A 22,805-nucleotide genomic window follows, 5' to 3' on the forward strand; every position below is an offset into this window, starting at 1 on the left:
GTATATTATATACAGTAGATAAAAATCCTCTCATCTTACTATTTTTCATGCACACACAGACCATTACTGCTCCGATCTACCTATAGCATTGGGCAATAACTATGCCCAGTAAAAAGGATAAACCCTCATACACCTCTCATGTTCCTTTCATATTACCTGCTTTAACATACACTGGTTTACGTTCAATAACCAATAAATCAACATATTTCTGCTGACGAACACAAGGCCAAACAATAATAATATACAAATATTTTTGTCAATTTCAAAAAAGGAAAACCATACAAAGGAGAAAAAAACTTTTATTACCGAGTTATTTCTGATCATCAATAATGACAGAGGATCTGCAGACTGTCATGGGTTTGTCTGGTGGCTATAAAGGCAGATCAAGTAATTCAAGCCAACAACCAAGGTTAGATACCTAACAGCTATTGTGAGTGAAATGTGAGCAGCAGGAGTTGAAAATGCAGTGTTGTCTTCAAATACGTCTCATCAATTTTAATGAGAAGAGAAAGTGCTCTATGCCTGAGCTGCTAGTCTGCTGTTACCCACTACATTACATGAGAAATAAATCTCATAATGATCTAAAAACAAAATACATTCGGATTACAATAGATTAGAAAAATCTGTATAGATAGTTTTTTTGGTCTTTGCATGCCCCTTAAAGCAACACACGTATTTCAGGTTACTCAATATGTGTGCTGTTTCTGTTGTTTAACATGCATTTGTTAGGCGGCATCACTAAGAGGGCCCAAAACAGCAATTGCTTCGATTTCAACCAGTCCACCCTGGAGGCACAAAACACAGTTCAGTTGACAGCTTTTAGGTTTGGATGAAATCATCACAGAATCAGCAGAAAAGAGCAGAGGTCTTTGTTAAGTACTCACTCTAGGGAGGTCAGCAACCTGATAAGCAGCTCTGGCTGGGAAGTTGGTCTTGAAAACTGGAGAAAAAAAAGTTCAGTTAAGGCTCCAGTGCACACGGATTCAAACATATGGAAATGAATTCATTCAGATATACGGTATAGATCCAGTACATTAAGTCATAAATGTGGAGGCGGCTGTCAAGGTGGGGACAAAGAGGAACAAGAGTCTTTTTTTTCTTTTTTAGTATCCAGCCTCACAAACAGTTCACTAAAAGTAATTCTTTGCCACCTCTCTCCTTGCCATAAGCCTCATCTTCCTACTAATTTTCGTCTTCCTGACTGTCCCAATTTTTTATTTGCTAACCACATTTCTTCTTCCTGCACTTCCTCATTTCACCTTGTTCAGCCTTAAGGTCACTCAGAAGACTCCTTGTCTTCTTTCCTTTCTCCAGAGGATACACAAACACCTTCATAGCAATTTACCTCACCACTTCTGCTGTACTTTCACAGTCATCTGGTACCTTCCCAACCACCCAGAGCCTGTCCCAACCCAAGATTCTTCCTTCCTTCCACCATGCCTTGCCTCTGTCTTCACTCACTCCCTCTTCTTAATTACCAGACTCATCCCACAGACTACCATCCGGTGCTGCCTAGCTACAGTCTCCCCTGATGCCACCCTGCTGTCTTCTTTCTATTTCAGATTGCTCCTTCTGCAAAGGATATGGAAAAAGCATGAATGGATGTACCATTTCTTAAATGGTACATCCATTCATGTACCATAGGAAGGGGGTAGGTATAGGGGGGGCTTTATAGTCATCAGCAGAACGTCAGTGGTGATACCTTGTCTTGTATTTAGATGAAGCTTAATCTATTGAGAGCAGCAGCTCAGATTTCACTCAACTAAATGACTCAGCACATTTCAACAGTCTGTGGGCTCATCTTTTATCAAAGCTGCTGTGTTTCTTGACTGTTATTTCATTTTTTTGGTCTCCTGAATAATTATTGGCTCATTACCAAAATACTTAAAGGCTGTGTTTTTTTTAATTGGTTATCTCAAGTATTTGTCCAACAAATATAGGACAGTGAATGGTTGATTTAGTATTAAGACTACTGACAATAAATGCATCAATAAACACAGAATGTATAACATTTTACTCTGAAAAATCAGATGTACACAACAAAGAAAATCAGGCAGATTCTGAGGACATAAAATGACAACGAAAAAAAGGTGAAAGTCCAACGTTACCTATTTAAATCTAGTGATCACCTGGAAATGCAGGTTTGTCTGGGTTGTGCTGACATCCAGTGGCTAACTTTATATGACAAGATGGCATTCCAAGAAGCAACGTATATTGACTTTCATGCCAGAGTTTCAAACTAAAATCATCTTATGATGAGAAGAGGCACAGTTAGCCATTTTGGTCAAATCTTGTAACCCTGTATGATCTCATGTGATATTGTGAGATTTCACAGTGATTTGTTCGAGCTTAGAGTATGTACTGAGGATGACTCTAAGCTACTACCACACCAAAGTTTTGTTCAATATCTGTAAAATGGACTGAGTTATAGTCACTTTTGTGTTGGTTGAAGGTGATTGGCTGTGGCAGCCATTTTAAATGGGTTAGACTCCACAACTTAATAAGGAACAGACACACAAATATTACTTCCTCAGAGTTTCAATAAAATCTGTCCAGTTGTTAATGAGCTATTTTACTAACAGACAGGGTTGATGCCAAAGTTAAAGGCAAAAGTATTGCACGATGAGTAGCTCTCTGAGTATGTATTAAGGATGACTCTCAGTTACTATCACGTCAAATTTTAGCTCAATATAGTCAAAAATGGTTGAATTATAGTCATTTTGTTCTCTAATGTCATTTGATTGTAGCGGCCATCTTGAATTGGATTGACTCCAAGACCTAATCAGTTGTAGATGTTCATTCAATGATTACCTTCTGAAAGTTTCATTAAAAATCATCCATTGCTTTCATGGCTTATGGGCAAAAACATGATCACCTTTGGGGGTGGGCCATAATAAACACAGACAAGGCTCCAGTGATTTACATACATCATGATACAGAATAATACTTACACTGCTTGTAAACATCATTGACATTTGTGAAATCGTTCATGTCAGCCAGCAGCACAGTAGTTTTGACAACTGTAAGAAATCCCAGTAAAATGTCCGCAAAACAAATTCAACAGCACAGATACAAAACCTTTTGAGTCAGACAATCCATTCTCACCATTCTCATAACTGCACCCAGCAGTTTGAAGAATTTCACCCATATTCACAAGAGCCTAAGACATAAAAAGACATCAGCAACCCAAAATGAACCTCGGTACACACAGCACTTCTAATATCAAGATGATATATTTAGCTACTAAATGAAGTATTATTTTTAAAGCAATCTCACATAGCCTGTAATGCTGTAAGTCTTTACACAGCAGCTGCATGTGCATGCTTATTTTAGTGACTTATTTGTGAGACAACTGAATTTATTCTCAGATATGCTCAGGATATACACTGATCTGCATGTTTTCATACTGAAGAGGCTTTTAATGCCCTTGTTATAAGAGCTAAATAGAGTAACATATTATCATAATCAACATTATGCGTATAAGAGTAGTAAACAATTTAACTGAAATGTGTTGTGTATTAGTTTCTGGTGTTGTGGTTCAGTGTGCTGAATTAATGGACGGATGGTGGAAGTTGTCAGTGAGGTGTCACCTGTCTGGTTTGTGCCTGAACACCACCGTCCACCAGCTGCCCACTGACAGGATCCATCCCCAGCTGTCCTGATATGTACATGGTCCGATCAACCACCACTGCTTGGCTTAAAGACACAAACAGGAATCAAGAATTATGTGTGCTGAAATGAAGGTTTGGTAATGTGTGTCTCTGTCAGCCACACTGTAAAATATTTGATCCCCTTGTGTGTTTTAGCTGCTGCAGAAAGAGACCAGAAAGTAACAAAAAATAAATAAATCATTGATAATTTCTGGTTACACAAATTATGCATCCTGCTGCCAGTGCTGGTGTTTGGAAGAAGACCCAGGAAGGTTTCAATTATATATTATTGTGCAATGTTCTGCTTTGAATAAGATTTTGTTTCTGTTCAGTTATTTAAAGTTAATGCATCCTAACATTTAGAAGGAACTGTATGTGTATTCTAGGCAAAGGTCACAGAGAAACTGCAACAATAAGCTTTAAATTTCCCCTAAAAAGTGATTTAATATAATTTATGTCTTAAACTGTGGTACAAGTAATACCAGTGGTGTATGTGATCCTTCTCGTGAAAAGCACATCCATCCATTTTCTTTTACCCGCTTTTCCTTCCTGGGTGCTGGTGTCTATCTCCAAGTTCATCACAGGGTCACATAGAGACAAACAACCATTCACCTAGAGACATGCAAAGGGAGAACATGTTCCCTCCACCCAGAAAGGCCCCAGGATGGGAAGCAATCCTGCAACCTTCTTGCTGGGGGACAGCAGCTCTAACCACTGTTCCGCCATGCTGCCCTAAAATGCACATTAATTAGATAAAAAAAAAAAAAAAAAAGCGTTCCTTAGAGGAATGCATGTCACCAATAAACTTGCATACCAAAATTTTAAATGAAGATCTCAAGTGATTTGTTAGCACTTGGGTTATGTGTTGAGGATGACTTTCAGCTACCGCCTCAAATTGTAGCTCTAGATTTGTAAAACTGACTGAGTTAAAGCTATTTTTGTGTTTACTAAATCTGATTAACTGTGTCGGCGTTTTTGAATCAGGTTGACTCCAAAAGTGAATCAGCTGGAGATGTATGTCCAATGATTACTTTTGGAGAGTTTCATTAAAATCCATCCAGTGGTTCATTAGATATTCGTGAGAACTCTGTCTACACTAACACATGCACAAACACACAAAATTACATGATCGCTTGCTTTCATGGCAGTGAACAATAAAAGTATTGATATAGTTTATTTTACGTCACAGCTTAAGGCTTTTGCACAATGTCCATGTCCAAAAACTGATTGGGATGTTGCCAATGGTTGTGATTCATCCTAATTTCTGAGTCAGCTGTGCCGAAACACAGCCTTTCAAAGAAAACGTTTATTTTGGCCCAGCTGTAGTTGGTGCACTCAACAAATTCTGGGTTGCACAGTTTGCCAAACCTAAAAAGCTTCTGTGAACCACCAGTCATGGGAAAAAGAAAATCCACCCTCTTTCAGTTTTTAGGTTTTACGGATCAGAACATGATAAAAATGATCTGGTCTTAAAACTATTTCAATCTAACCTCAAGTGTACAAAAGCCACAACAGATTTGGTCATGTCTTTATGTATAATACACAAACAAAGCCAAAATGAAAAAGCTGTGTGTGTAAAACTAAGCACATCCTATGACCCAAAAGCTTGTAGAACCACCTTTAGCAATAACTTGACATTGTTGCTTCACTTCATTTAGGTTTGCAAACATTTGGTTCTGCACAGATCTCTTTAGGTCCACAGCGTTTCAACTAGGTGAAGGTCTGGACTTTGATTCACTATTGCAACACAGTGATTTTTTCTTTTTCTTTGTCATTATGTTGTAGAGCAGCAGCTGTATTTAGGATCACTGTCCTTTTTTCATGTCCCAGTTTGGTCCAAGCTTCAGCTGCCACAGCAATGGTCTCACATCTGACTGTAGAGAATTTCGATCAAGAGAGATCATGGTTGGCTCAAGGCCTGCAAGGTGCATGATGGCCTAGTGGTTAACACTGTTGCCTCACAATAAGAAGGTCCTGGGTTCAAATCCTGGGTTGGACCTGGGGTCTTTCTGTGAGGAGGTCTGGCTACTTCATATTAACAGACTTGTAGAATTAATAACATCTTCTGACCCAATTGTGTAATTTCCCAAAATTGTTTAAAGTATTTAAAATTCTTGTGCGACCTGTCCAGGGTGTTCTCTACCTGGAGATAGGCACCAGCTCCCCGCGACCCGGGAGAGGAGACGTGGGTAAAGGGAGGATAAGAAACCGAAAACAATCCTTAAATCCAAACATTCTGTTCAAAGAAATCTTTTGATTTAGATAAACTAATAATCTAATGATTGAGTTTCTATAAGGTGCAATCAATCTGCTGTTTGGTCACTCTGACCTGGTGCCATAGGCATAAATCCTGGGGGGGCGGGATCCCCCCAATCTTGGGGAAATGTAGATTTGTCCCCCAAAAAAATTCAATGAAGAAAACTGTGTATTTAAACAATATAAATATAAAAAAGCAAAAAAGAAAGAAATCCGCAGTTAATCTAAGAAAAAAAAAAAGGAGTTTTTGCAAGTGCATGACTCACAACGTGTACGGGAGCCGAAGGAGAGGAGAGACAGAGCAGAGCAGCTGACGGTAGATGGAGAAGAGAAAGAAGCTGCCTTTATCTAACAACTTCAACATACAGCCTTTTAAAATAAAAAAATAAAATATGAATATTTTTCTAGAAAAGCCTTGGTTCTTTGAGTATTAAGTTTAAGTTATGAAACCCACCTACTTCCAGGTTAATTTGTTATTTCTCTTTATACACAGCTTCCACAATGTTATTTTGTTTGTAATATTTTTAATAAATGCTTTAATTCATAAGAAAATTACTGTCTACCAAGTCTCTGGCAGCCTTCATCACAATTATACTGTTTGCATTACATTTCACTGTAACTTTGCCGACCCCCCCAAAATTGTTCCTTAGATATTTTCTTGTTTATTGTCCCCCCCCAATAATGAGATGGGATTTACGCCCTTGCCTGGTGCCCCAAAAACTTTATGTGTTACGTTGAAAGGTTATCACCCTTCCCTATCCTCATCCATCTTCTACACACTAATCATTTTGAACTCCGGCTGACATAAATGCTGAAAGACTTCACATCCCTAAGCACAGTTTGCTGTTGTTTTTAATAGTTCAACCTTTAAAAAAAATGCCACAAAGTGTAAAGTTCAAAATCCAAAACCATGCACTCTGAACGCACCATGGCTCTTTCTTTTTCTCTCAAAATAAAGAAAGTTGTTACAAATGGTATTAAATAAATCAACAGTGTTTCAATAAATGTTTCTCATGCATGATATGAATGATCTGGTATATACTGTTTAGTGGTGCAGCGCCTGCTGTGTAGCAGCTGTAAAGTTCAACATTGACTCATTAATGTCTGCTCACCTGTATGGACCGATAGCAGCAGGAGCTTTAGCTGTGCTGATGATTCTCCTGATCAGTGCAGCCATTTCACTGAGGACACAAAGCAGATTCAAGTGAGCGAAACAAACTAAAACGAATGATTCACCCGAAAAAGTCTTCCTATGGAGTATGACGGAGCATAGGGGAGCTGTGACGTAAGTAACCTAATACATGCGCAAAAGTATTTGTTTGCGTCTTAAATTTGGCATATACAACAGTTGTAACACACATAAGATAATGTAAAACTGCATTTCCACACACAAACATATATTTTAGGCCATATTTTAGATTAAATATATTAGTCAGAACTGGATATGGCATGAATGTGTATTTTTGTTGCGCCCTTACACTACATATCCCATGAGCACCCGGAAATGCCAAAGAGCATGAGGATAACTCACATGGTAGCTAACGGAGAAAAGAGACGAAGTGTTGGACATATTCAAATCTAGGCATAGTGGGAACTTTCGAGGTAATACTGCCATTCATAAAATGTGTGTGTAAATGTTGCCCATGCATGTTTTATTTGTATTTAGGTAGTAAAAAAAGTCTTAACGTTAAGGTTAGGGTTACGTTGCTAGGCTAAGTGTTAGCTTTGACAGCTAAAGGCAGCGGATCCTTCTTCTTCTTCTTCTTCTTCTACTGCTACTTCTTCTGCTTCGTTTTACAGAAAATGTCTGCGGCTAAAGTGAAAATGCGGGAGAAGAAGATGAGGAACCAGCCTGCCAGTGTGCAGTATTCATCTTCTGTTATTGCGGAGAGCAGCTCACGAAACGGAGGAAGGGATCAGCCCGTCAGAGGTACACCGACTAATATCTGGTTACCACTATATTTACAGGATGAGTTCAAGCTGTCGAAGGGTCTTTATGTATTTAATGATCTAAATTAAGACAAGAGTGCAGACGACGATGTTAATGCTATATTAATTCACAATTTAGCTATAAATATACACTACTGTCCAATTTTTCAATTACTTATTTCTTCATGTTTTGCTTCAAATAAGCCAGACTGTTTTTGCGATCTTATAGTGCCTTAATCTATGGTTCTCTAGTTTTTCTGAAAGACTTTTGAGGTGTTTTTTTGTACTTTGCACTTATTTTCAGTCCAGTGTCTGACTATTTAAAGAGGAATGTTAGTTGTTGTTATTTATTAGGCTGCTTAATCTTGACCTATGAATCAATAAAAAAAGCCCTAAACTCAAAGGATGAACCAGTGCTGTCAACACATAACTTAGCAAAGAACTCATTTTAAACCAGATCTTTGTTACAGCTGCCTGTCACAACAACACAGTTTAACATTTTTTTTATTTGATTACATGAAAAATACTAAAGATGACGCAGTTTGATAGACAGAAAATAGTGTTTTTGAGCAGAAAAGACAATTCCCTAAAGCTGTTTGCCTCAAACTTGACTTACAGTAGATGATAAACTGAAGGGTGATGCATGTCTTGGGTCCTGCATCAGGTTTTTGCTGAACCTTTTTTCCTGTTTCTTAAAAGTCATGACTTTCAGACATGTTTTATCTGCTTTGGGCTGGTTTTCAATTGTAATATATATATTTTTGCCCTCCACTTGTCCACTTTGCTCATATGTTTAAGCACACATGGTCAAGTACAAGAACTGGATTGAAAATGGGTGAAAAAGCACCCAAAGACCAAAAATAAAACCTTTGACAGACCTTTTAGAAAGCCTGAAAGAGCCACTGTTGAAGACTAGTTTAAAAGATTACTAGAAAGTCTGGCTGCTTGTAAGCAAAATGTAAAGAACCTTTAACCTTTAGTTTAAAAGATTCAAAACATTTACATAAAGTCTGAACTCTCAATGTTTTTGTTCCGTGTCAGATATCGTAGAATAATTTGATCAAATCCTATGTAGAAAAAATAGTCTGGCATTGGTGACAGTGTTTGACAAAGTAATATTTCCAAAGGTGGACCATCTGGTATGCATCCCTCTAAAAAGCCGAAGGGACCCCCCCAGACTGGATGGGTTCGTGGACGTCACAGAGATGGTGTTGGTTACACTAAGGAGATGCCAAAGTTCATCACTGGTAAAGACATCATCGTCCTGCACACTCCTGCCAGCTCACTGCACTTTAGTGTGCTCAGTGTTACTTCTTGTTCCTCAGATTTAAAAACTTGCTTGAAATTTTTCATTTTTGTGCTGGATGTAAAATAAAATATGTTTATTGCTTGATCTTTTAGCTCGACTGCTTTTAGGTGGGGATGTTTATCAATTTTGTCTGATCTTCTTCAGTTAAATAGCTTAACTGAAGAGAGTCACGCAGAGTGTAGGCCTAAAATGGCTCAAGAATCAAAAATGCAGCATCACATTTAAGTTTATTATGTTCAGAATTCAGTCTGGCTGCTTTTTTTTCTCCTTATCAAGCTGGAGCCTTTGCCAGAGCCAGGGCTACAGAGGTGAGGGCCATGCTAAAAGCCGTTACCAAGACAACAGCCAGCAGCCACGTGTTTCAAGCTCTGCCCAAACACATGAGGCGACGGGCCATGAGCCACAATACAAAGCGTCTTCCTCGCAGGCTGAGAGACGTGGCCAACAGAATGGTATCCTCTGACTTTTCATTTCCACTCAGCATTTTGGTGTCATTTCACACTTTATCTCCTGTTTCAGGCATAAAAACTCAACTTTTGAGCCCTCGCCACTGACATTTCTGGTATTTTTCTCCACAGCGGGAGAAGAGTCTCCAGGCCAGCTCAAAGAAGAAGAAAGAACCTGCAAAGAACAAAAGCCGCAAAGCTCGCCGGCGGCACGGCAACCTGCTGCTGGAGTTCAACCGTCGCCAGCGGAAGAACATTTGGCTGGAGACGCACATTTGGCACGCCAAGCGCTTCCACATGGTTAAGAAGTGGGGTTACTGCCTCGGGGACAGACCCACAAGCAAATGTTATCGACCGTGCTACAGAGCCATGAGCAGCCACTGCCTTCTGCAGGTAACCACTGTAAACTATTTCTTACTTAGTAACATTTTTACGAACAAAACCTGTCCTAAACTGTTGGGTTCTGTCTTCTCAGGATCTTTCTTATTATTGCTGCATTGAGCTGAAGGGTGAGGAAACCAAGCTGCTGGCTGCTCTGTCACAGCTCACCAGTAAGGAGGCAGGTAAATACAAATACATTTGGTTTTTCTTTAGCCTTCTAGAAGCCCTTTGGACTTGTTTCTTTGTACTCTCTCATTATCGTCTCCTGGAGAAGCACCTAGGTGGACAGTATTATTTTGTGGCCAAAATATCTCATGACCCACTGGACAAATTATAATGAGACTTGCAGAAATTTTTTTTTGGATGTACATCTATAACTGATGAACTTTTAGAGTCAGTCCAATTGAAAATGGCTTCCGCAGCCAACTGACCTTCAAAGACACACAAATAACTATAACTCAGACAGCTTTACAGATGGTGAGCTACAATTTGTTGCGTTTGTAGCCGAGACTCATTCACAACACAGACTCTGAGCGTGGCATCTCCCAGTATCACATGAGATTGCTATTGCTGCTACTTTCAAGGTTTGCCCAAAACATCCACAACATTGCTCAACATAAGATGATCTTAGTTTTAAACTTTGGCGTGAAAGGCTGCGGGCGATATGCGTTTCAAGGAATGCAAGGTTTTAAATTTCGGTCTTAATTTGTAAGATTACTTTTCATTGTGGAGTTACAAGCTGCAGTTTGTTTCCAGGTCCTATGTTTGCTGCAGGCCTGTGTCTGTCAGGGTGCAGACAGGGCAGTGTTACAGTGTACAGAGCAGGACAGTACCCCTCTCAGCCCCTGGGCCCTGTCACCTTCCTCTGGAGACCCCAAACACAAGCTGTAACCCACAGGCAGCTGTGGATCTGGGCTCATCCTACTCTGAAGCAGGTACGATGGGTTTTAAAGGAGTATTTGGTTGCTTTAAAAGGGAGCAGGTATGAGTCCGTACATATGCAGTCTCAGTTTTCCATAATGTGTTTTGCATCCAGGATCTTCTCCCTGAATTACAAAGCGTGTGCCAGTGTCATGAGGCTGTACCGCAGGTCTTACATGCAGGGGTGAGCGATACCTCACAGCCAGCGTCAAAGCCTGAAAACGCCTCCGAAGAAAAGCTGAAATGTGGGATCAAAAGGAAGAGGAGCTCTAAGGATGCCAGTGAGCCTCCTGTAAAGAAGATTCTGGGAGATGGAACCAGATTACCTGGCACTCCGGTTACCTGGAAGTCTGACTCAACTGGGATTGTTATAAAGTTAGTGAAGTGTTTAAAGGTTTAGCTGGAAAAAAAAAGTTTAGACAACTTATAACAATAATTGATGGAGTTTTTTGTACATTTTTTGCAGCGATCTGACAATGGAGATTGTACGCTATCGCCTGATTGGACCACAGTCCCATTCTGTGCTCACTGATACTTTGGAAGCAGCTACCGTCTGTCACGTAAGCAGTGTGTTTTCAGCCTGAGCAGCCTCTGAAATTAACTAAAACACTGAATAATTGTACGAATTACTTTTTTTCTTTTTAAGGAAGTAAATAAGTCCCAGGCCTCCTCCTTCTGGTGGCCTCAGCACTGCAAAGATGAGAACAAAATGAATCTGCATCACCAACAAGCAGATGTTTTTCACACACTGAAAGGTTATTTTTTCTGTCTTTTCTCATCTTTGCTTATTTTGCCAGCTTGTTAAATGTGCTTATTTTGTTTGTAATTCGTCCAGGCATCTTTTCAACTGGAGAGCTCCTCCCAGGCACAGTGCTGGGTCTGACTGTGGACGACCCCAGGCTAACTTTACCCAAAAAGAAGGTTAAAGCTTTGCCCTGTGTAAACCAGGCCCAAGGTAAAATCTGTCCTTCTAGAAGCACGGTGTAATAAAAGGAAGTAGTTTAAATTTAATTTAGACCGTTTGTAAACTTCCTGTCCTCATTTGCTAATAAAAAACTGACCAATAAAACATAAACAGAATCCCATCCCAGAATCAGTTGGCTGCAGGCTTGAGGTTGTTCCAGCGAGTACACATCTGGTTCTGTGCTCCGGGGGGGCCTCTGCCTGGCCATGCAGAAGTTCCAGGTTCGAATCCTGGCAGGACCCTGTACTCCAAACAACCTCAGTGACTGACAACAGCTGATTGGATCAATCAGTGCCACTTGGTGACTCTGGTTTTGGTATCAGTCAGAATCTGTTCGTTCTGTTTTACAAGAAAAATGTGCTCGAGATCGTAGCTAACTGGAAAAATGGGACCTACACTGGCCAAAAAAGAGATTACCTTGTCAAATAAGAAACTCACTTTTGAAAAGGGCTGCAGTGAATAATCTTTACTTGGCAACAAGTTATTTAACCCTAAGAGAAGCAGTGAGTAGCTTCTCATTTCTTGAACAGCTGTTGTGAAACACACATCCTGTAGTTGAAGGACCAAATTATTGCTCAGCATTAAACAAACAAATCCACTAAATAAATTACTAAAATGATGCTAGAAATCTATGAAGATGGTGGTAAATCCTCCTAGAACCAGAAATGTGATTGAAAAGATGTAAATGATGGTGATTTGAAATGAAAAATAAAAGATTGAACTCACAACAATGTTTATTTAATAGAAAAATTAGGAGTATTTTCACATGTACAGTGCTAGATAAAGTTAACGTTGGGTGTAGGCAGTTGTGTAACAATTATTTTTAGGGGAATATTTATTTAGAAAAAAGGCTTCACAGGGACTTAACAGATTAAACTCATGACAATAAAATGATAATCATCTGGTCACGAGTCCAGAGTGAAGGATGAATCGGTGTGAAAGCAGCAGATGACGTGATGCTCCCATCATGCTTTGTGAACACACCTGTGGGGAAAGTGTAGAGATCTGCGGTCACATCAGTTGTTGAGGTTCAGCAGCGCTTTGCCCCAAAAATGAGGTCAGCTGAGTACCTGAGGACACTAAATGAACAGGTCTGAGTTAGCAGGGACGATCCCAGGGTTCATCAGGCTGATCTTTGAACGTGAAAAAAAACCTCTTGAACATTAAATGTTTGAATAACGTAACACTTTCCAGTTATTTATTCAACTCCTAATCAGGGTTACACATTTGCACCTGCTGTAGGAGCAACATCGCACATTTTCTGAATGAAGCTATAAAAGGGTGTCATCAGACACAGCTTGCACCTGAAAACAATGGTCTCCACGAGTGCTCTGTCTGGGCTACTTTTAGTATTATTAATGACCAAAGCTCCACCTTCTAATACAATGTATGAAACAAGCATCTGCACCTGCAGGGCTCAGAATAAGCAGGCCTAGATTCAAAACAACAAGGAATATTCTGCTATCACAATACCGTGGGGACAGATAATGACAACTCTAGACAAAACGGCAACACATGATTTATTTGACATATTTATTATAAAGAGTAATTAAAATTAAATATTGTGATTTACAGAACTGATTTTTTTCCACAAAGGCATGTTATGTCTTTGAACGGTCCTGATTATTTGCTGGATTTGTGACACTGGTGAAGCTGGTTATACAGTAGCATGTCGTGTGTTTCTTCTTGTGTGTCTGTGTGTGATCAGAGGTTGATGAGGAGAAGAGGAGAGCGCTGATGTTACGAGGAGTCCCAGAACAATGCTGTCAGAGTTTCCTGTGGGAGCGTTCTGTTCGTGACAATGTCACCGACAACAAGATATCTGAGCAGGTACCATTAGAAATGTCACAGCAGAAATCTGCTTTTTCTGACCGCGTGTTTACTCTCGGGGTTTTCTTGTGTCGTAGCTGCTCCGTTTCTGAAACTGTGCACTCTTAAAGCTTGAAAGTTGCTTTCTCCTGAAGCTTTTTCTGTGTACTGTTTAAAGAAGTTGAACCAAATGAGGAGTGAGGTGCTGGTGCCCGGCTCCAGGCTGAGCCCCACGCCCCCGCAGGGCCGAGTCCCTGTTTTACTGGTTCATCAGCCCGGGAAGCAGGTGGGAAATGAGATGAGCTCCTGGGGGGCTGGATGGGACCTGCTTCTTCCGAAGGGCTGGGGCATGGCCTTCTGGGTCCCACTGGTAGGTACTGAGGACGAACGGTATTATCTGAGAAAATGTTGTCTTCCTCCCAGGAGTTCAGGAAGAGTTCAGCTCCACTCACTGTAGAAGTGAAATATTGTGTTTTATGAGCTGCAAGGCTCGGTTCCTGTAAATGTTGTTTGAGTTTGGATGGTTTAAAGAATGTAATTTAGGTTTTTTGCTGCAAACCAAAATAAACTAGAGTGGATTTGACTTAGATGTTTTAGGTAGTCCTCCCTTTTTCTCACCCCAAACACTGAAGTATTCTTCAACAGATGGATGTTTTACTATAAACTGAATTGCTTAATTGCTAAAATATCAGTTTCCCGATTGATAGTTTTTTTTTAAACAAGCAATGTTGCTTTGCAAGTAATTTAGTAATCATTAGCTGTGATAATAATGATTTATTTCTCTTTCTGAACAGTGCTGCTGTGAAAACACTCCTAGGAGACTTTTTCATTTTTAGCAAAAGGCGAAGATAAATATTTTCTGCTGGGAGCTAAAAATGTCTGCAACATTTTTTTTAAATTTAGCATTTATGTTTTTGGATACTTCCCTTTTGGCCAAGAGCTGTGAACATCCACACTTAAGTTTCAGAGCAGATCCTTGAGGTTTGCCTTACTACCTAAGCTCTGTAAAATCCTAACTCCTTTTCCTCCCCTCCTCCAGGTCTACAGAGGGGTCCGTGTGGCCGGGCTTCACATGAGTCTAAAACACTCCCAAAATAAAGCTGTTCCTCACTTCCCCCACGATTATCCCGACTGCCCTGCAGGCGTTCGCTTTCAGGAGGAGCAGGAGGCCGAGTTCCTGGACAAATTCAGAAGGTCAGCAGAAGATTGAGTTGTTGGCTGAATTGTTAGTATGAGATGAAAAGGAATTGTTTTTTGTGTAGCGTGCAATATTCAGACAATTGAACAATAAATAAGCCTGCAGGTAATATGAAGGATTTACTCTGAGTTTAAGTTTATCCTTCTGATAAGTGTTTCTTCTTAATTTATTTACCTTCTGTAATGCTTTTTATTTAAAACAAAGTAAAGTGATAATGAAACTATCTTGAAACTAAAAATACAAACACCTTCAAGAAAAAGATATTTACTGCGGCTTTATTAAATCCTCAGGTTGTAATTAGGTTAGGTATTAGATTTTAAATCTCTGAGCCCAATAATTTCAATGAAGTGTTTTTTTGTCAATATGCTGATGAGATGCTGCAAGTTCTGCTCCTGGACTCAGATGTGATGTGTGACAAACACGGGCAGAGTTTTCTCCATCAGTTTGACGAGGGTGTGACCTTTTAACCTCTCCCTCAGGCGTCCGCCAGCCAAAAGGACCAATTACATTAAACATGGCTGTCTGGCTCCTTTCCGTTGCCCTTGGCAACAGCTGGCAGAGGAGTGGGAGGTCCTCATGAGGGAAGAAGATGGGCAGAGCCAAAGCACAACAAAAACAGACGTTTCAATGAAGGAGGAGGTGACATCACAAAACATCGTCATGACTAAACCTCCGAGTTGCTTTATTGTTCTGAGGTAAATGTGTCTTTTTTATCTTTTCTTGTGAAAATGAGCAAGCATCATTATAGACAATAAACACCCCCTGCAGGTTTTCTCCAGTGTCTTTCAACATATATTATTCTACAAATATAAATCACACTTCTAATTATCGTCTGCTGCCAAGGGCAAAGATCTAATACGTTTTTTCCCCATGTCTTTGTATGTGTGTGTCTGTTTCTAACAAAATATCTCATGAACCAATGAATGGATTTTAACTGAACTATCAGGAAATAATTATTAGATGCACATCTACAAGAGATTAATGTGTGGAGCCAACTGACCTTAGAAAACACAAAAATAGCTATACCTCAGTCTGTTTTAAAGGTACTGAGCTAAAAGTTGATGCATTAGCAGCTGAGCATCATCTCCAACACATACATTAAAAACTACAACCACAACTAATCAAGATCACACAAAAATGGTTGCGGCTCAGTCAGCTTTAAAAATGTTCTGCTAAAATTTAACATGTCATTTCCAACACAATCTGAGATTGTGCATCATTGTTTTCGAGGTTTGACCAAAATCATCACAAGATGATCTTAGCGTAAAGCTCTAGCATGAAAGGCAGCGGGCGATATGCATTCCTTCAAAGAAAGCTACACTTTTCATTTTAATAATGTTGCTGACTTTTAAAAGTCTTTGAGCTGCACAAGCCTCACTTAGCAGGTCTTGGACCGAAGCCATCACTTTTCTGTTTTGTTTTTTTAATTCATTGAGAAACACCAGCGCAGCTCTTGACAAGCTTAATGCACGCTGCGTCCTCCAGTTTACTTCCCTTTTCATCATAATATCCCAGAAGAGAATACCCAAAGTGTTTCCAGCTCTGAATTGCTGAAATACATTAGAGATTAGCAGGAAGGAAGTGCAGCATCTATCCTAATGAAACCATCTCATAAGCTTTAAGTAATGTGAATGACTTCACAATGAAAGAATTTCACATATTTTTACACTCCATTGGCTGCCTTTTTGTTGTCAGCTTTAGGAATTACAGAATGTGTGTCTCTGTCAGGCATCTAATGGGGCAGATGAAAATGTATATTTTATCCTCTCAGTGTTAATCACCTGTTCTAAATGGATAACATTTTTCATGTTTTGCTTCTCAGGGAAAGGAGGTCTCTGAGGCTTCTGTCTGCTTGGTGCAGACCCACAACATCAAAAGGACAGAGGCTGCGTCGTGTTGTAAAGGTGCCGCCTCCCAGCCGGCCTACGGTGTCAGCTTTTCTGGCAGCTCATGGATCGAGTCTGGTGTGGGTGCGCCTGTCGCTGGTGTCAAAGGGCAAACCGGAGATCCATGCCATGGTGTGTGTGCCAACTGCAGAGGACCTGAAACTGCTGGGCAGAAACCCAGTAAATGGTCCCCAGGAGGTTCCACATAAAGACCATTTTAAATGCAGAATCAAACGGCAGAAAAAAGCCTCAAAGAAGGCGGCGACGTGCCCTTTACCCACCGATGACCCTCTGTCTGCTCCTGTCCCAGTCACATCCACAGCCCCCCAGTCTTCCTCAGACCTGATCTTTGGGCTGTGGCCGGACCCTCTACCAAGTGTCACGTCTCACTGCTCCCGAGTGACTCTGGGCTGGGTCACTCAGGGGGACTTCTCTCTGTCTGCAGGCTGTGGGGAGGCTCTCGGGTTTGTCAGTGTCACAGGTCTCCTTCACACCCTGCTCCATCAAGCAGAGGAGCACAGAGGAACGCTGCTGCTGCGCAACCCCAACTCCCTGCACTACCGCCTGACCAAGGTCAACATTGAGGTGTGAGCCAAACACCAGCCTATACAGAACTGGAGTCTTAAAAAAACAACAAAAGAAAGGTCACTGCAGGGTTAATAGAGCGAGTCGGGGGGTTAGGGTACCTGCGTACTGCAGTGACCTGAAGGTGCAGGCAGGTGAACTGCTTGAAGCTTAATGTAAAACCCTGTGCCTTTGCTGATGACATGCCCAAAGCTAAAACACCTGGTGACTGTTTTTTTTTTTTTTGTCAATCATACACTCGTTCACATCCTTATTGTTTCAACTGATCAGAGTTGCTTGGGCATGCAGAAATCTTTTCTTAAGGTAGTATCTCACTGGGCTGTGACTGTTAGAAGTTAGTTGGCGAATCAGAATGATTTTATTTTTGTTTTTTGCTGCAGTCTCGCAAGATTTTGAGTGTTTGTGAGCAAGTGACCAGAGAGCTGTGTGGCTGGTGTCTGCAGCCGACCTTTTAAAATAATGACCTGTTTTCATGTGCATGGCTTGCAAGGCTGTATTCCAGGCCGTTCATATCATTTTGTCCACATCATAACTGCCGTGACCTGCTTTGTACCCACCTTCTCGATTTAATCTCCTGGAGTACAGTTTAAAAATGAAGACGGGCAGATGTGGACCATTTTTAAAACAGTTATTCAACATCAACGTGGTCTTTGGGGCTGGAGCTCCTGTGCAGTTGTGAAAATACAGCTCTAGCACTTTAGAAGTTTTGACTAATATAAGAAGGGTTTGAGATGCCTGCAACAAATTAACATGACAAGGCATGCAAGGAAACAGAATTCTGTGAATATTGAGACATATTGGAGACTCTCAGAGAAGTCGTTCACCAGTCGCAGCCCAGTCAGGTACCTTTACCCATGATTTGTCAGAGTGATGAGCCAACAATTCAAATGCTTGCTGTGATTGGTAGAAACTTTGGTTGTAGTTATTACCTTTTTAGAGCATTGACAAGGTTTTCAAAATTATATAGTTTTACCTGTTTTACATTACTCCATATTCAGACAGTGTCTGGAGAGTTTGAGTTCTTTATATTCTCTTTGTTGGTGAGAATTAAACACAGAAACGTATCAGCTTTTGTTTAAAAAATACTGCTGCAAAGAAGAGTTCTTTTTGTTTGAATATCACCCAATAAAAAGCTGAACATATGTCTGAATACGGCTGTTACCATTACTTGTGAACAAAGCTGTTTGGCTTAAAGAGTTAAACTAAAGTACACTAAAGCCTCTTACAAATAAACACATCGAACAGATACTTAAACTTTCAGTCTTCTTATGGTTTCACTGGCGTGAGATGCGGTTTCCCACACATCCCATAATGTGTAGGTGGCAGAGAAGAGTTTTGTTGCTTGGCAACACTACGGCTTGGTAGCAGTTCTTTTAAGTATGCAGTGCGAGTTTGTCTGAGGTGAAGATGGGCGGTGAGGCCACGCACAAGTGCTTTTAAGACGAGTTGTAATGGAGCTCAGTGGTGTTTGTGTATATAAACACACAATGTCAAATTAAAGTGTTAGCCACTTCAAATGGCATGAGGAACGAGAAGAAAACATTACTTTAGAGACATTTTGTAATTTGAAATTGACATCAGATCCATATAATAAAAAGTACAGACATGCAAATGAGTCCCTCTCCCACCATTAGAGGGCAGTAGTGCACTTCATTAATGCATGATGTGAAATTCTAAACAGATGTGATCTCATTAACAGCTGTTTATAGACAACTGACTGGTCTATCCATCTGATAAACATTATTCAGTTAAACTAATATACTTTTGTAACTGTCTCTTAAAAATAAAAGTTACTGCTGCTGAGGCACCTGATGCTGTGGTTTTATCCTGAGGAGATTCGTCTCATTTTGGAGCGAGCTTTTCTTCACGAGATATTTCTGACAATGGTTAAAAATAATGCCGAGACACAGATATCTGTTCAAGAATACATTTCTTATCGCTTCTGTTTATAAATAGAGAATTTGTTGAACCCAGGAACAGGCGTACACACACACACACGGACTAAAATAGCAGTCCCAACAGAGCTGGTTCTATGAATCGTCTGTTTGGCCAGCTCGGTTGCACATGAATTTGGCTGCCAGGGATCCGTATGTTTGAGTCTTTGCCTCAGGCTGCACTTTGTCGGTGCGACTTCTCCCTGTGAACATGGACAGCACAGCTCATTAGACGGACCCTTCTGCCACAGCTGCAGACATTTCCAGTCAGACGGATCCAGGGTCACTGCTGCTAAACTCGTTCCGTCTCTGCCCAGGTCATCTGACGCTGCACTGTTTTGTGAGGAGAGATGATTAAAAGAAAAACGTACCAGGAATCCTATCCATTGCAATGAAATTGCGATCTTGCTTTATCTTTGGCTTGTTTCGGGCTATCAGGAAAACTCCAATGAAGGACAGAAGGCAACTAGAAGAGAGTTTCAGGGAGGATTAATGTCTCCTAACAGGGATTCAAATATTCTTAGAGGGTGCAGGGATGTAGGACATGAAAACTTACCCAAATAGGAACATAAAAATATTCAGTAAAGCCAAGCCCTCAAATTCCTGGTAAAATATTATACCTGCAACACAAAAAAACACATTAAATGCTTTTCTCTTACAGAGAATCAGCACAGTTTATCTCTGAAGCTCTTTTTTTGTAAAAAAAATGTCTCCAAACATTTTGAGCATACATTAAATAGGATGATAACTTCTGTTGAAACAAAAACATTAATTTTCTTCGTAGTGGAACTAAAGAGAAATGAGAGAAATCCACCCACAGATGTTCTTCCACCGCTGATATCAGACTTCAGCAATTTGAGTCAACTGCGTGTTATGTGCGTCAGCAGACAGCAATAGTAAAACAAAAAAACTTATTTCACAAAAGGTGAGAGTATCTGAAACACACCACGTATTTTACGGCTCTGCCTCTTCTGCGACAGTCACGTCCCTGTGGGATGATGGGAAGTCGGAGCAAAGTGCTGGAAAGAAGCTGTTTGTCTTTCACTCGATAAAACTGACACCTACAGCTGATGTTTTCTCTTGACATTTAGGACTGGAGCAACATTTGCCACCTTTGCACTTCACTGAATTGTTACTAGAAACAGACTGACATTATGTCAGGAGTGCGAAAAAAACCCCAAAAACAAAGGATAGTTTAGCAAAGTGACATCCACTTATCCCTCGAAGAAATGGTTTTAAATTGTGCCAGTGTTTTCTCCTTCAGGACCAAACTGCTTTGAAGAAACCTTTCTTGTTATTTTCTGGACTTCCTGACAACATAATACAAACCTGACATGGCACAATTCACTGGCTCTAAATACTTTGAACCTTTTGTTGAACAAGGACTCCTGAGTGCTTGACAATTGCAGGAGGAAATCACCACCTGGACTACACATTGTTAGTGTAGATCGTATGTTTGAGAGTGCTGCATCATGAATTGATTTCAGCTTTTGTGACTCATCGTGAAATAATGAGTGAACCTCTGAAAAGAGTTTATCTTGGAAGGAAATATGATCATACAAATCTTACAGGATGAGGTGGTTTGTTCTGAGTTTCTGGACCAACTCCAGTAATGTTTTACAAATCTTGACCGTTCTTTTGGTTTTCATAGACGTTGAGAATTTTCCGGTGCATTTCTAAATGCCTTTGCTAAGTGATAAAGTACCTTCTGAAAGTCTGAAGATGTGAATACAGTGCTGGTGATCTTGGGGCCTCAGAAATCTCTGTCCTAGGAACAGCTAAGATACTGCATAAGTCTCAACTCCCAGGGCTCTGGTAGGGGACCTGAGCTCGAACTGAAAGTGCAACTGCCCACGTGGAAAAGTGTGAGCTGGAAAAATATGTGCAGAAGTACCATGTAACTAGGAATATCTGGAAAAGAAAGAGTCCATTTTAGTTAGAGTCCAATTAGATAAGACCAAACTGCACCAAACCTTTAAGAATACATCTTTAAAAAACTAAACTTGGTTTAAAGGTCAAAAACCTGCAAAATAGAAAATGGAATCCTATTTAAAGACACTGCATCAAACCTGCTGAAAATGAGCAATTTAGTACTCTTACTGTTAATAATAGTGATTGACGTTAACATTTCTTCATTGGCAGCAGAACTAATGCTGACTCAGTCCTGTTGGGAAAGGGCACCATGTTACCACCTGACCGGTGTAGTTCTGGGGACTTTAGGCTACTTATTTGCTGATAAGTATTTGTGGCTTCATGGCACTGACTTCAAACAAGCAGGCAGTGTCACCTAGTATGGTTAAAAGATGGTGGGTTACCAGTATCCTGCCCCTGCTTTTTATTTGATTCTAAGTAAAATCTATACAAAATACACCAGATTAATAAAATTAAGGATCGGTGAGCGGATCTTGTTTTAGATAAAATTAAAGTTAAAAAGTGATGCATGCATATGTTTTCACTGCCTTTGATGCCTCAACCATCATCCTCAGAAGTCACAGTTAAATAAGATCCACCTGTGGGAAATCCAAGCCTTAAATAGTTTCAGTATATATATATATACATACACATCTGTTCTGATAGCCCCCAGAATCAACACCAGTGCCATCACCTCGAAGAACCAAGAGCTACAATCAAGAAAGCAACAGCATGAAGACCAAGGAACTCTCCACACAGAGTTGGGTGGTAAAAACATCCAAAACCTTAAACATCCCACAGAGCACCAGTAAATATGTGATTAGGAAATGAAAAGATTATGCAAGACTGAACATTTGAACAATGCCTTGGCACAAACCTGACCCCTCATCATGACAAGAACATCATCTCTACAGTGAAGCATGGTGGTGGCAGCATCATGCTGTAGGGATGCTTTTCATAATTTGGGACTGGGAAACGGATCAGAGTTGAAGGCAAGATAGCTTGAAAGACAAGGAATCCTGTGTGAGTCTTCCAGGGATTTGAGACTTGGATGGAGGCTCACAATGATGCTAAACACTCTGCTGAAGAAACACTCCACTGGTTTAAGGAGAACCAGTTAAAGATCCTGGAGTGGTCCGGTCAAAGTCCAACTGAGACACTCTGGTTTGATTTAAAGATTGTTGGACACAAGCAGCACCATCCAACCTGAAGGAGCTGCAGCAGAACGGGCACAAATTATGGTGGCTAGATGTGCCAAGCTCATGGAGACATACCTGAAGAGACTTGATGCTGTAAATGCAGCATGACTCCACAAAGTGTTGATTTGGAAGGTGAATGTTAGGCACGCTCAAGTTTTCTGTATTTCTGTTGTTGTTTCACAGTAACATATTTTGCATTCTCAAAGTGGTTATTATGATGTGTAAATTAAAATATACCACCCATCCCCCTCAACATTCTTTTTAAACTTCAGGTTGTAAGTGAATATCAAAGGGAGAGAATAGCCACTGTATACTCTATGTTAAACCAGGACAATGCAGGCTTCATGACTCTGATTTAAAACAAGCAGACAGACAGACACATGGTATGGTTAAATGATATATGGAACAACTGGGAATTAAGATTGCA

General features: G+C 40.3%; 3 protein-coding genes across 7 annotated transcripts in view; 1 reads left to right on the plus strand and 2 right to left on the minus strand.

Annotated features, from left to right (window-relative positions):
* Positions 1-281: 281 nt before the first annotated feature.
* On the minus strand, positions 282-7,851 carry LOC108234171 (2-iminobutanoate/2-iminopropanoate deaminase). Of its 4 annotated transcripts, none has more exons than XM_017413134.3 (7): positions 7,759-7,851; positions 7,019-7,087; positions 3,591-3,696; positions 3,106-3,160; positions 2,952-3,020; positions 885-940; positions 282-785 (listed from the first exon to the last, which is right to left on the minus strand). In XM_017413134.3, the coding sequence occupies exons 2-7, from the start codon at positions 7,081-7,083 to the stop codon at positions 726-728; spliced, it is 411 nt and encodes a 136-aa protein (XP_017268623.1). In that variant the 5' UTR covers positions 7,084-7,087; positions 7,759-7,851; the 3' UTR covers positions 282-725. The 4 variants fall into 4 exon arrangements, with proteins under 4 accessions (XP_017268623.1, XP_037836515.1, XP_017268622.1 ...); XM_037980587.1 differs by lacking the exon at positions 7,759-7,851 and adding an exon at positions 7,438-7,577; XM_017413133.3 differs by lacking the exons at positions 2,952-3,020; positions 7,759-7,851 and having other exon boundaries at positions 7,019-7,194.
* On the plus strand, positions 7,404-18,476 carry pop1 (POP1 homolog, ribonuclease P/MRP subunit). Its single transcript, XM_017413242.3, has 16 exons — positions 7,404-7,508; positions 7,707-7,836; positions 8,963-9,082; positions 9,421-9,596; positions 9,723-9,983; positions 10,066-10,153; positions 10,728-10,906; positions 11,008-11,267; positions 11,359-11,452; positions 11,539-11,647; positions 11,728-11,847; positions 13,565-13,686; positions 13,844-14,035; positions 14,705-14,859; positions 15,343-15,558; positions 16,686-18,476. The coding sequence occupies exons 2-16, from the start codon at positions 7,710-7,712 to the stop codon at positions 17,338-17,340; spliced, it is 2,874 nt and encodes a 957-aa protein (XP_017268731.1). The 5' UTR covers positions 7,404-7,508; positions 7,707-7,709; the 3' UTR covers positions 17,341-18,476.
* Positions 18,477-19,259: 783 nt separating this feature from the next.
* LOC108234213 (NIPA-like protein 2) overlaps positions 19,260-22,805 on the minus strand; it is a 38,194-nt gene continuing 34,648 nt past the window's right edge. For both annotated transcript variants that reach the window (XM_037980585.1, XM_017413243.3), the window contains exons 9-11: positions 19,825-19,888; positions 19,640-19,734; positions 19,260-19,471 (exon numbers count right to left, since the gene is read on the minus strand). In XM_037980585.1, the coding sequence (XP_037836513.1) occupies positions 19,365-19,471; positions 19,640-19,734; positions 19,825-19,888 (266 nt within the window). In that variant the 3' untranslated portion in view covers positions 19,260-19,364. The remainder of the gene's footprint in view (positions 19,472-19,639; positions 19,735-19,824; positions 19,889-22,805) is intronic.

The sequence above is a fragment of the Kryptolebias marmoratus genome, linkage group LG16 (genome assembly GCF_001649575.2).
Source record: "Kryptolebias marmoratus isolate JLee-2015 linkage group LG16, ASM164957v2, whole genome shotgun sequence".
NCBI classification, from domain to species: domain Eukaryota; kingdom Metazoa; phylum Chordata; class Actinopteri; order Cyprinodontiformes; family Rivulidae; genus Kryptolebias; species Kryptolebias marmoratus.

Excerpts from the sequence above, each read along its gene's own strand:
- pop1 (XM_017413242.3), top strand. The coding sequence starts at position 7,710 with ATGTCTGCGGCTAAAGTGAAAATGCGGGAGAAGAAGATGAGGAACCAG. Across the intron at positions 10,907-11,007 it reads CTCATCCTACTCTGAAGCAG|GATCTTCTCCCTGAATTACA; the intron begins GTACGATGGGTT and ends TTTTGCATCCAG. Across the intron at positions 11,453-11,538 it reads AAGCAGCTACCGTCTGTCAC|GAAGTAAATAAGTCCCAGGC; the intron begins GTAAGCAGTGTG and ends TTTCTTTTTAAG.
- LOC108234171 (XM_017413134.3), bottom strand. The coding sequence starts at position 7,083 with ATGGCTGCACTGATCAGGAGAATCATCAGCACAGCTAAAGCTCCTGCT. Across the intron at positions 3,161-3,590 it reads TTCAGGCACAAACCAGACAG|GCTCTTGTGAATATGGGTGA; the intron begins GTGACACCTCAC and ends TTTATGTCTTAG. Across the intron at positions 786-884 it reads AGGTTGCTGACCTCCCTAGA|GGTGGACTGGTTGAAATCGA; the intron begins GTGAGTACTTAA and ends TTGTGCCTCCAG.